The sequence below is a fragment of the Rhinichthys klamathensis genome, unplaced genomic scaffold, assembly GCF_029890125.1.
Source record: "Rhinichthys klamathensis goyatoka isolate OS25496 unplaced genomic scaffold, OSU_Roscu_1.1 h1tg000172l_1, whole genome shotgun sequence".
Classification (NCBI taxonomy): Eukaryota; Metazoa; Chordata; class Actinopteri; order Cypriniformes; family Leuciscidae; genus Rhinichthys; species Rhinichthys klamathensis.
The window spans coordinates 711,173-724,956 of NW_026606702.1; the positions used below are offsets into that span (position 1 = coordinate 711,173).

Consider the following 13,784-nt stretch of genomic DNA (forward strand, 5'->3'; position numbering starts at 1 on the left):
GGACCGCAAGGGAGTGCTACGGGGTCTGTGGATATTAAAAAAAAAATCTATAATAATATAAAAAATATAAATTGTATTTAAAAATAAATAAAAGTTTGATTACAGTAAATAAGTAAATAAATAAATAAAATAATTAAAAATTCTAATAATAATTAAGAAAATAAAAGAGCAAATAAATAAATAATGCATCTCTATGAGTAAAAGTAATAATTAAAAAAGTAATAATTAACTTAATAGAAAATAGATATTTAAAAATTTTTTTTTTAGACATTTATTATATACATTTTTCACAATATAAATTGGGCCTTTATGCAAGAAACTAAATAGATGCCTTTAAAATTATAGGATGGGGGACCCTCTCATGACAATAATCATATTTTGGGGGTCCATGGAATCTAAATGATTGAAATCCCATGACTTCATTTATGCTGTTTTTCATACGTCATTACTCAGCATTATTTAGTTAATGTATTACAGTGTGTTAATACACTGGCATGTGTATGTGTGTGTTTATTAAAAGTTTTCAGAATAGAGACTATAGTAGGGTTGTAAACTGTAGTTAATACAGTGTGATCTGTTTGTCTTTCACTTTGTAAACCAAGATATACTCTCTCTCTCTCTCTCTCTCTCTCTCTCTCTCTCTCTCTCTCTCTCTCTCTCTCTCTCTCTCTCTCTCTCTCTCTCTCTCTCTCTCTCTCTCTCTCTCTCTCTCTCTCTCTCTCTCTCTCTCTCTCTCTCTCTCTCTCTCTCTCTCTCCTCTTTTTAGGACGAGACCAGCACTCTTAGGTTACTGAAAGAGCAGTTGGCTTTAGAGCAAACAGTAGAGAATTATGCAGAGACAGTGGGCTCACTGTCCCAGCAGTGCCGTCGAATGCTTGAGTTGGGACATCCAGACAGGTAAATATAAATGTCTCATTTACACCAAGTCCAAATCAGGCACACTGCAACAAATCTCTTCCATGTTAATCTGAGTTTTTGGCCTAACTAGCCACAACAGTGGCAGGCTCTACATTTTGACGGTTTCTTGGTTTCTATCTCTGTTGTATTGTTCTGTGTAGCCCCTCCCACAGTAAAAACTAATTGGTCCAAAATTACATAGCCAAAAGCTGCATTTTACATATCAGTCAATCACTTGTTCTGATTTGCATAATCAAATATTTTATTGCGCTGTCCATAAGGCATGCTATACATACACTACCATTATTGTGGTCAGTATTTTTTTTTTAAAGAAATGAAAACTTTTATTAAATATGTATTAATTTGATCAAACTTGACAGAAAAGACATTTAAAATGTTTCTGTTCATCAAAGAATTCTGAAAAAGAATGTATAATGGTTTCATCAAAAATATTAAACAACTCAGCTGTTTTTAGCATTGATGATAATAAGAAATGTTTCTTGAGTACCAAATCAGCCTATTAGAATGATTTATGAAAGATCATGTGACACTGAAGACTGGAGGAATGGCTATTGAAAATTCATTTTTGCCATTACAGGAATAAATTACATTTTAAAATATATTCAAATAGAAAACAGTTAGACATTTTTATAATGATTTACAATATTACTGTTATTACTGTTTTTGATAAAAAAAAGCAACCTTGGTGAGCATAAGATACTTCTTTTGAAATAATGAAAAAACAACCAACCACAAACTTTTAAATGGTAGATTTATCGATTGGCAATAAATGGAGTGTGGCCCTCTTAGAATTGAACCTCTGTCTATCTTTTTCTTTCTCTTGCTTCTATCTCAGTGAGCAAATCACCAAACAGCAGGCTCACATAGACCGGCTGTATGTGTCTCTGAAAGACCTGGTGGAACAGAGGAAAACAAAGCTGGAGCAGCAGTACTGGTTGTATCAGTTGAAGCGAGAGGTGGAGGCACTGGAGAAATGGATCTCTGAGAGGGAGGCCGTTGCCAGCTCCACTGAATTAGGCCAGGACCTGGAGCATGTTACGGTATCACCAGCTCACACTTAACTCAGGGATGTAATATACTGACTTCCAGTCAAGATGAAATAAAAATGAACCCAAAATGAATTTGCTCTTCCACTGAAAGAATGTTCCTTTTCTGCTGACGTCCTTTAGACAGGAAATAATATTAACCAATAAACAAATGGCTGTTTAGGCAGTGTTTTAAGCTACTATTAAAAAAAATGTCCCGTCTTTCCCCATTGAATATTTTTTTTCACTCAGAAATGTCTCAACTTCTTTGAGCTCATCTCTGACATGTTGTTTTTGTGTTATTTAATTTTCTCAGGTTCTGCAGGGCAGCTTTACTCGGTTCTCCTCTGAGACACGTGCAGTGGGTCAGAAACAGATGGATTCTGTCAATAAGATGGTCAATGAGATGATTGACTGCAGTCACTCTGATGCTGCCACCATCGCCGAGTGGAAGGACGGACTGAACGAGTCCTGGGCGGATCTTCTGGAGCTCATGGAGACCAGGGCGCAGATGCTCGCAGCTTCGTTCCAGTTGCACAAGTTCTTCACTGACTGTCAGGAGGTATACAAGCACACATACAACCATAAAGCATGTTTTTTAAACACAATCACAGTTAATTAACATATTGAAGGATCATCAATGTATCTGTGTTTGTGTTTTGTAGGTGCTGGTCCAGATTGAGGGAAAGATGAGACAGCTGCCAGAGGTGAGGTCCTGTCAGGTGAGCTCGGCCAACCCTGGCACACTGCAGAGACTTCTGCACTCTTTCGAGCATTCCCTGCAGCTGCTGGTCTCGCAGGTAAGACTCACACTAACACACACTCACACAAAACAACAACACCTGTTCTGACCAGGTGCAGCCGCCACGATAAATAAGTGTTTAGGCTGGTTCGTCCTCCTGACCAAGCAAGGGGTGGTTCCCGTTTCAGCCGATGAGCACAATAACACTCAGAAACACAGTTACAACCATCACAGTGCTAAATACTTTAAAGTCGGCATGAAACGGAGTGAACCGGCTTTTCGAACAAGAAAAAATGTAGGATGGGACTTCATATTGTTAATTGGGAATTGATTGGATTGTTGTAGTTTGCTATTACTGTGATCTCATGTGAGTGACAGGTTGTCCCGCTCTTATGCCAGTAAACAAGTAAACAACGGAGGAGAGAAGAGGGAGAGGGAGAGGGAGAGGGAAGTTTTTTTGATTAAAGATTATGAGGGCACATGATTTAAAAAAAATATGTGTACGGGTAAATCATTTAATAATGTATATTGCTACATGTATATTCCATAAATACATAAAATTGTAATTTTTTTTAATTTCATAATGACTTTAACCAATCAGAATAAGTTAAGAGGGAAACAAGTAGCTTTTAATTCAATTACATTTAAATGATGGTTAGTTTTAGTTTTAAGTCAAATTATAATAAAAGCATTTGCTTAATAACAAATACCTTTGTTTTTACCTTTGCCCCCTCAGGTGCGCCAACTACAAGAAAATGCAGCTCAGCTGCGTGCAATTTACGCCGGGGAGAAGGCAGATGCCATTTTTTGCCGTGAGCAGGAAGTGATGCAGGCCTGGAAAGAGCTCCTCGTTGCATGTGAGGGCAGCCGTGTGCAGGTTACCACAGTAACCGATAAGATCCAGTTCTTTGCTGTGGTGCGAGAACTGAGCATGTGGATGGATGGAATCATGGGACAGATTGGCTCGACTGACGATGCCAGGTACCAGATCATTTATAGAACTATCGGAATCATCCTGAATATACCGTTGGATTTAAATTTGAAACCAATCATGATAGACAATGTTCATCAGGATAATGTGTGTGCATGTTTCTTGTTTGTGTCTGGGCGTGGGTTTCGGTGTTGGGTGGGTCCTTGTGTACGTGTCAGGGACCTCTCTGTGCTGGAGGGCATGATGTCCCAACATCAGATTTTGAAGAGTAAGATAGATAACAAGAGCAAGAACTTTGTGCATTGCGTGGAGATGGGAAAGATGCTGCTCGCTGCACGCAACCCTGCAGCTGAAGAGGTAGACACATACTCAAACACTGAACCATTTATGTGCACACCTTAAAGGGACAGTTCACCCAAAAATGAAAATTCTGTCATCATTTACTCACCCTCATGTTGTTCCAAACCTGTATGAATTTCTTTGTGAAGAATGAAGATATTTTGAAGAATGTTTGTAACCAACATGTTTGGTTACAAACATTCTTCAAAATATCTTTATTTGTGTTAAGCAGAACAAAGAAACTCATACATGAGGTTGATTAAATAATGACAGAATTTTTGAGTGAACTATCTCTTTAAAACATGCAAACGCATACATAAAATCAGAGAAAACCAAAGAATTACCAAAAAACTTTATTGTGTTTTAATCACTATGTATTTTAAAACTTTTGACTATTAACTATTGTTAAAAACATTTTTTTTTAAAGTGTCCCTTGATCCTTCAGAAATCATTTTAATATGCTGATTTGGTGCACAAGAACATTTCTTATCATTATCAATATTAAAAACTGTTCTGCTATATGTTTTTATTGAAACTGTGATAAATGTTTTTCAGGAGTTTTTGATGAATAGAAAAATCAAAATCTTTGATAACAGTGTAAATGTCGATTTTTGATCAATATAATGCATCCTTATTAAATAAAAGTATAACCCCCGCCGCACCAAAAAAAAAAAAAAAAAATCTGACCCCAAACTTTTGAACAGTAGTGTTAAGATCTAAGGATATAATTTTCTTCTTTTTGTTATGTGGCAGTCACATTAAATACATTTTGAAAGACAAAAAAAAGCAATTTTTTGGTGCTATTCTTCCGTGGCGCACCTCTGCATTGAATACACCCATTTTGTGCCCCTGCATAAAACATGGATAATTTGCCATCCGTGTTCTGCTCATAAATGATTACAATATTTATACCCTCTGATCCAGGTAAAGGAAAAGCTGGAATATGTCATGGCAAAGCAGAAAGACCTGAATGAGCGATGGGAACAGCACTGGGAGAAGCTTCAGCAAGGTCAGTGATAACTTTGTTGTAACATCATGTCAAATGTCTGCCAATTTAATCCTCCTTCAGAGTTATCCATAAGCTCTATTTGTGCCCTCCAGCCCAGCAGAGGCTGCAGTCTACCCAGCCAGGATTGGCGGAGCAGTCCTGGCTCACAATCAAAGAACCAATCACTCCAAACACTCGTGAGACAGGGGGCGGGACAGACGAGGTAGAGGAGCTGATTCGCCGGCATGAAGCATTCAGGAAGGCTGCAGCCACATGGAAGGACCATTTCAGCTCATTACGACAGGTCATTATGGAAACAAAGACTTATAAATAACATAAAATGAAGAACTAAACACTCATTGACTCTTTGTTTAACATTCTCTTTCTCCTCCATCTGCAGGCAGAGAAGATGAAGGAGGAACTGAACAAGCCACCTTCTACCTCCTCTCTCCTCAGCAGGCAGATGTTCCCTCTCTCCTGTCTTGTGCCCAGCTCCTCTTCCTCGTCCTCGTCCTCCTCTCTTTTCCGTAACCCTCTTCAGGACTCACTTCCGGAGTCTAAGCCTGGGCCGGACCTCATGCACGCCACAGAACACATGGTGGCACACACACTCGCTCAGCGGCTCGGGTCCACCCTGAACCCCTACACGCCCATTATGAATGGCTCCTCCTACCACGGGCTAAACCAGCCATCAGGGTTTGTGGTGGAGGGTTCTTTCTACCATGGGCTAAAACAACAGGGTGTTTCAGGGTTGGATAATTCCAGCTATCAGGGGTTAAACCAACAAGTTGGTGTCTTGGGGGTGAACAGCTCCAGCTACACTGGACTAAACCAACAGGGTGTTTTAGGAGAGGATGGCTCCAGCTACCATAGCCTGAACCATTTAGGTGCTGTGGGGGTGGTAGAGCCCAAAATAGGATATCCTTGGCAACACCTGAAAGCTGACTGCTTTCAGCCCAAAATCAACCACATTCACAAAGCTGTTTCACCTTTACTGGAGGCTCACCGAGCTCAGCTCGCCAGTGGAGGAGCAGGCGTCCCAGCTCCTATGGGCCTGGACCCCTCCCTGGAGATGATCCACAGCCGTTTACAAAGAGACCCCCGGGGAAGCCGCTCTGACCCGCAGATGGATCACCTGCGGCGGGAGAGAGAGTACCGGCTTGGCCGACAGACCTCCAGCGAGCAGGAGATCCAGGCGCGACTTAACGAGCTCCCGATGATTGTTAGGCAGGAGCGTTACCGTCGAAGACTGGAGAGACAGTCGTCCAGTGAGCAGGAGGCCAGTGGTAGGCAGAGAGTACAGAAACATGACTCCAGCGATGCAGAATCTGGGAAAGAGCCGTCCGACAAGAAACCATCTGGGTGAGTGTGTATATGTGTTTGTTTGGCTATAGTTTGGACCAAAACCTCCTTTCTGTGATGTCCTTAAAGATAAAAAATAATTCATAAATTAAGTAAAGGAAATGTATATTTATTCAATTCTAAAATGCATTAGCTTTTAGAGGTGTGTTTAGGGTTTGGGTTAATGTTAAAGATCCCCACGAGGAGAGTAAAACCTGAAGTCAGCCAACAGTTTCAATGAAGCTTAATAAACATACTAAGTAATGAGCAGTGCTGTACTTGTTAACTAAAACTATTAAAAAAATTGTTAATTGGAATAAAGTAAAGTATATAAATATTAGATGGAAAACTAAAATTAGAAATGTTTAAAACTGACAAAAGCACATAACACAATTACAAAACCTTAAATGGAAAAAAATATATAAAAACAAATGCTGAACCAAATATAAATATTTCTATAAAAATGTGTACAAAATAATACTGCATAATGAAATATACTGTAAATGATAATGAAAATATAAAAATGCTGAAAGTTTGCAGTGAGGGTTATGTCTATGGTTAAGATTTAGAAACTATAATGTCTATGGTTAAGATTTAGAAAGTATAATTAGTTCAATATAAAAGCATAGAAGTCAAAAGAAAGTCCCTACCATGAAAAAATAACAAATCTGTGTATGTGTGTGTTCTTATCTGTATATGGGTATCTAACTTCTAAGTTGGCTTTCTCATCTTTTTTAGGGAGAAGCGTTCCACTATGGCTGAGATTGTTGAGCAAGTGCAGGAGAGAGAAGCTTGCCATGTATGTGTCATGTGTCTGTACTGAATTTAATATTTGTCATAAATTTATTTCACATCATACATCACATTTCCCATCACCATTTTAATGCGTCCTCTAAACAATTAGTAATACACTACGTTCAAAAGTTTGGGGTTGGTACGATTTGTTATTTTTTTAAAGAAGTCTTTTCCAAGACTCACCTTTGAATATATTTTCAAATGTAATTTATTTCTTTAATGGCAAATCTGGTTTTATTAGCAACCGTCTTCCGTGTCACATGATCCTTCACAAATAAATTATAATATGCTGATTTGGTGCTCAAGAAACAATTCTCAATATTATCAATGTTGAAGACTTAAATATTATTGTGTAAACCGTGATACATTTTTGGATTCAGAATTCTTTGATGTATGGAAAAGAAAAAAATTGTAACCTTGTTAAAGTCTTTACTGTTACATTTAATCGATTTATTGGATCCCTGCTGAATAAAAGTATTAATTGCTTTATAAAAAACTTGCTGACCCCAAACTGATTGGTAGTGTATGTTCAGGTGTTTCTCTTTACTTTTAAATCAGTCCACACACCACTGATTTAAAGGTTTAGGATTTTTGTGCCATTTGTATCATTCAAAGTCGAAATAAGAGTAGACTTACTGCAGGTACAGTGCCTCTGGAGTATCCCAGTCTTGCTCAAGGGCACAGTGGTGATAGAGCAGAATTGTGATCTCAGCTCAGACTTTATACATTTAATTAGTTAGGTAAGACTGATCTTATGCAAACTTTGATTTAGCTGTATGCAGATATAAGTGAAAGTGTGGTACAGTATGTGCATATATTTTTATAAGCAAAGAAAGCACTTGAATGTCATGCAAAACACACCTAATTTTCATATACACATTCAGTATCAACAAACGGTTCGTACATGCACAAAGAATATCTTCTTTTTCAGGCGAAGGGAGAGGCGTACAGACCATCCAGTAGCCTCTCTGCACCAGGGAGCCGTCTGGATCGCCCTCGAGCTCGTGACCGCCCCAAACCACGGCGAAGACCTCGTCCAAAAGAACCCGAAGAGCCACGGAGGTCCCGCTCTGCGCCCGCTCAGGGTGGCCCATCCACACCTCAGCCTCCTACCCACACTGTCCATCACGAGGGCTTCTTGTACAGGAAACACGAAGAGGAAGGGAAAGAGAGAAGCCCAAACAGGTTTGTTTCTTACTAGCTGCTAATGACTAGTAACTGATTGCAATGTCCTGAAATGATCTTAAGCTTTATTCATGATTTTTTTTTTTATCATTATAATCTTATGAATAATCTAAATGCTTTTCATCGCTACTGCTAATACACTAGAAATCATGTTACCTAGCTATTAGCTAATTATGTTAATTTTATCCACAAATAACACTGTGTTCAGAATAGCATACATATTGTTAGATAGTAAACAAACACAGTCTGCAAGTATAAATTACATGAATTGATGTACATTAAATTGTTGCTGCATGACTTGCAACCTGCAACTTTAAAAGCTAGAGGTAGATTACATTCTGGTACAGTAAATGATGTACATTGAATGAGCTCTCACTGAATATGATGAATTCAGTGTGATATTAACCCTTTTTACATACTTAAAATATACTACGTGCAGTATAGGGTTAAGTTTATATATGGCATACTGAGGTTCATTTCAAATGTAATATTTAATTTAATTTAATTTATTTCTTTATTTGATCAGGGAGAATGCACAAAAAAACATTAGTCTAAAGAAGAAGAGATGTCATGTGCCAGGTTATAGCAATACGAATAGTCAAAGATGTAATATTCAAGATTGTGGGAGCAAATTTATTTTTATGTCATTTAAAACCCATTTTGATCAAACGTTGTTCTGAATATTGGGGACTGGGGGTCATGGCCCTGTGAATAGTAGTAATGCTGTTCTGAGTGTGCTTGTCTGATAATAACAATACCAAATGCCTTGGTATGGCCTAATAACTCAAAGTTATTTCTAACCTTTTGCACCTCCTGCAGCAAGTCGTGGGTTAATATGTTCTGCGTACTCAAACAAGGGGAGATCGGTTTCTACAAGGACGCACGACACAAGACCACACCCTTCAACGACGAGCCACTTCTCAACCTGGCCATCTGCGAATTTGACACTACCAACGGATACAAAAAGAAGAAGAATGTCTTCATTCTCAGGTACAACTGATCTTTAATAATGCTGCTTTGCCTGCTAATCTACAAAAAAAAAAAATAGCAAACAACTATGCAGGAAATGCACTTTCAAACAACATTCCATTAAAGACCTGATGCTTTTTGAAGTTTTTGTGTTGATTTATTTTCTATTGAAATACTGAAGGATTGACTTAATGTTTAATTGTTTTATTTTTTAGAGGCTTTATTACACTACTTTTCAAAAGTTAATAAGAATCTTTTTTAAACAAATTAATACTTCATTTCAGCAAGGATGCATTCAATTGATTAAAAGTGACAGCGTTTATATTTTTACCAATAATTTCTATTTCAAATAAATGCTGTTCTTTTGAACTTTTTACTCTTTCTGCAGAATATTGGGGAAAATGTAGCACAGTTTACACAAAAATATTAAGCAACACAATTGTTTTCAAAATTGATAATAATAAGAAGAAATGTTTATTGAGCAGCAAAACAGCATAATATAATGATTTCTGAAGAACCATGTGACACTGAAGACTGGAGTAATGATGATGAAATTACAGGAATAAATTACATTTTAAAATATAATAAAATAGATAAGAAACTTACAAGCAAAACATTTAAAAATCGAACCGACTCCAAACTTTTGGACGGTAGTGTACAGTACCGTATGTCACAGCCAACTTTCCCAAACATATTAACTTCATATGATCTTCCCCTTTTAACACCTTTTCCATATATATTTATGTGTTTCTAATTTATGTGTTTCTTATTTTCAGGACCACTGCTGAAGGGGACTACATCTTCCTGGCTAAGGATGAGGTAAAGACAAAGCCCCATCTGAGTGAAAAAGATCAGAGTATTTTGTCTATTGTGGCCCTATTACAATTGTGTGTATGTTCTGTCTCGCAGGAGGATCTGAAAGGTTGGGTCAACAGTATCAACGCAAGCCTGAAAGAGATCGAGGACATTGCCAAGTGGGAGAAAGCCACAAACTCCTCAACTGACCCCGACAAATCAGAGCGCAAGGAGCGTTCTGAAGGGGCGGAGCCATTGGAGGGGGCGGAGAGATCAGAGAGGTCAGAGAAGTCTGAGCGTTCAGACCGATCAGATAAAATAGAGGCATCGGACAAAAGCTCAGAAAAGAGGGACGCATCTGAGAAAGAAAGAGGAGATAGAGGTGAAAGGGAGGCGAGAGAGAGGGGCGAAGGAGGAGACCGGGGTTCCAGGGGTTCCAGGGGTTCCAGCACTTCGGGGAAAAGCAAATGACTCATCTCTCGACACGTTTATTTACTCATCCATCCCTCCATCTTTCCAGAGAGAAGACAGGACTTGCATTTCTCTGTCTCTGTCGCTCTGTTTGTCCTGACAGCCTGATTCCAGGACAGATGTAATTGATTATGTCCCTTGAATGTGTCGATGTGTGTCTGTGTGCGTGTGCCAATGTGTTGAAGAGAACGTCTGTGAAAGAATCAGTATATGAACGTATCCCAGCATCAGAGGGCCCGTTCAGCCGCCCTGCTCGACTCTCACAGAAAAGGCACTTTAGATTATTGAGGATGACTATAGCCCTTAATATTTTAGAAGCGTTTTCTTGAAGCAATATATTGTATGTAGTAACCGATGCCGCTTGTTTTAGCTGCTCTGCTCTGCTCTTCCAAGCGAGTGCGAGAGAGAGAGAAAGTGACAGAGAGGACTTTCCGAGAGAGAAATCTGGTGCGGTATTAGGATCGACATCCTTACACAGCCCCACACATGCATACGCACACGCACTGTGCATTATGGGAAAATGTTCGGTATGGAACACCATTCTCTCACCTGAGGCCGCACACGTCTTCCACCTGCTGCTCGTAGTAATGGTTTTAATCATGTGAGACGCTTCACAGTGCTGAGGTTACCGTGATTCAGTCCAAACTACACTCGACGAAGTCTCAGTCACAATACGTGAATATAATGTGGCAGTGTGTGTGTGAATACAGCTCCATCCAGAAGGAGCTCAAATGTACTATGTATAATCTCATTGATCGTATTTATTAGGTTATCGTGATACGAATTTAAAGTGCAAGGTTATTCTTCCCTGAACTAAGAGGAAGTACGATCAAACACCCCCCGTACGTGTACAAATATGCTGCTTTTTATCATCTCTGCCCCCCTACATCACTCTTTGATTGTAAAATTAGTACACATAAAATAGGGTGTCTGTGATTTTGTCATGCTATAAAGAAAAAGATTGTATATATATATATTTGTATATATACTAGTAAACGAGATTTACTTCTATGAACTGCAGCGTCTAATTACAAAAAAAAAAAAAATCATTTTTATCAACTTATGAAAATGTAACAAGTTAAAAGTTGTTTTAAAGTGCCCCTGGCTGAATTTAGACGGTAAACATGCGCGTTAGCCGAGATCTCTTGCATATGGAAACGCAACTTTTACTGTTTACGGTTTGTTTTTTGGCCAGGGCGAAAGATCAGGATTCTTGTAAAAAGAAATCACCATTAAAATACTCATCCGAAACTGTTTTGTGTTTAATTTAGATGTCAAGAGAACTGTCTCTTGACAGCAGTTGCAATTAATATTGACAAAGACAATGATATTCCCCCTAAAATAGTTCAAATATATATGTGCAAATTATATTTACACAGATATGATACAAACTAAAATATCAAAGTAAACAAATCATTTTGGTGAGGTCAAGCTTTTCCTCTCTGGCTCTGTTTTCACCACACAAATCTTAACTTCTGAGTTTAAACTCTAACTGACCTCACTGTCTATGCAACAAACTACTTCTGTGAATCTAAATCTGTGAATAATCACATTCATAATCCAACACTGTCAACAAACCTCTGCTTGGAAGATCAACAACATTAGGACTCATCTGATGGATTTTTGTGATGGTTTTTTCTCACTGTGGGTGCCTTATGAATGCATGTAATAAGCAGTTGCAGGCACTTCCTCCAGTATTATGTTCCAGATAAAACATGCATTATTATGTTTTGATCACAGAAAGCATTGCTTACAGACACTTGCCCCCTGATCAGATCCAGTTAAACATGCAACATTGCTGTCACATGACACAAAACAGCCCCTTATGACAGCAGAAAACAGTCATGCACCCTCCAGACTGGCTTAGACTTAGTGTGATGGAGTCAAATCTGGTTCTGATTGAATTCTTCTTTGATTATAATGTCATAGAAACTACATAAACGGGGACTACACTTGTTTTGCACTATGTATCTGTGACTGATAAATGGGATTGAATGAATGTCTGTATGTCTCTGTCTTGTCTTTGCTGAAGCAAACTCACTCCTGACAACCAGTCAACCAACTCCCCCTCCCAAAGCATAGCCAAAAACTATTTAAAATCATCTGACTTCACTTTCGGACTCTTCTACATATCCAACATTTGTTTCAGAGTGACCTTGACTATGGTCTACCTGCAAAAAGCACAATTTCTCCCTAAACAACAATCTGGAGTATTAAAAGACACTGGATGCTGTCCTACACCATGACCCCTGCATTTCCTAAAGTTGCCACATGAGGTCAGTGTTGCAAAGTCATTGCAGTGCTAAAATATTTTATTTGAACTCTTCGGGGGTTTTTTAACCCAGAAACGTTGACAGACAGGGTCACTACACTGCATATTTATCTGTGATTTTTAGACCATGTAGTCAGTTTTTGGTTTGCCAAGCCTTTCTTTGTTTCTTTGGCAGTGCCACTCACTTCTCTCCCCAGCTTGACCTCACCAGCAAGTCTATATTTTAAATCATTTCTGAACAAATGGAAAAAAGAAAAGAAAATCAAGCCCTAAAATAGACAGAGAGATTGTGGTTTGCCCTTCTTTATTCAAAGTCAGTTGTTTCACACATTAAATTAAAGAAAAACTATTAAGTTGCATGAAAGAGAATATAGAGGTGATTTCTATGCAACAGCTGTGCATGTTTATCAAAAGGGTTTCAATCTTCAGCAAAGCACTGGGTTTGGATGATGATGATGGAGATGGAGAAATGAGTGGAATGAGCAGATCACTTGTATAGCTGAAATGAGACATTAAATCATTTATGTACTGATATCTGCACTACTTCATAAATACAGGTTGTATATATCAGTGTGCTGTGGCGTTTTGATTTTGGTGACTGTGTCTTATTTGCAGGTGTGTTTAAATGATATTTTTTCATCTATAGAAATTGAACTGCAAAAAAATTGGCCCTTTACTAATGATTACTTTACAGTCCACTTTTAAAGTACCTTTACATTTAAATAATAATTAAAAACCCTTCACAGATAACTTCAAAAGAAACATCTTTAAAAGACATGACTGTAAGTGTGTAAATAAAGAGAATGCATTTTTTTTTTTAAAGAGAGTGTCTCCGAGTTATATTTTAAAGCTAACATCTAGCCACGATGTAACTTCTCAAATGATTTCACTTTCTGACTTCTATACTGTCAGCATTTTCAAGTTAGCATCTATCTACAAAAGCTGTAGTTAGATACATCTATACCTCATATGAAAAAGACAAAAGTAAAAGTGTGGAGTCACAATGGTCATGA

The 13,784-nt window shown here is 38.2% G+C and overlaps 1 protein-coding gene across 1 annotated transcript in view; it reads left to right on the forward strand.

Annotated features, from left to right (window-relative positions):
• The window catches only part of sptbn4a (spectrin, beta, non-erythrocytic 4a), a 30,248-nt gene extending 18,291 nt beyond the window's left edge, over window positions 1-11,957 (forward strand). Inside the window, exons 7-20 of the mRNA XM_056260067.1 lie at window positions 767-897; window positions 1,754-1,958; window positions 2,260-2,505; window positions 2,609-2,743; window positions 3,422-3,666; window positions 3,835-3,973; window positions 4,880-4,964; window positions 5,057-5,247; window positions 5,344-6,305; window positions 7,023-7,083; window positions 8,011-8,264; window positions 9,084-9,254; window positions 10,010-10,052; window positions 10,143-11,957. Of these exons, the coding sequence (XP_056116042.1) occupies window positions 767-897; window positions 1,754-1,958; window positions 2,260-2,505; window positions 2,609-2,743; window positions 3,422-3,666; window positions 3,835-3,973; window positions 4,880-4,964; window positions 5,057-5,247; window positions 5,344-6,305; window positions 7,023-7,083; window positions 8,011-8,264; window positions 9,084-9,254; window positions 10,010-10,052; window positions 10,143-10,499 (3,225 nt within the window). The 3' untranslated portion in view covers window positions 10,500-11,957. The remainder of the gene's footprint in view (window positions 1-766; window positions 898-1,753; window positions 1,959-2,259; window positions 2,506-2,608; window positions 2,744-3,421; window positions 3,667-3,834; window positions 3,974-4,879; window positions 4,965-5,056; window positions 5,248-5,343; window positions 6,306-7,022; window positions 7,084-8,010; window positions 8,265-9,083; window positions 9,255-10,009; window positions 10,053-10,142) is intronic.
• The last annotated feature ends 1,827 nt before the right edge of the window (window positions 11,958-13,784 follow it).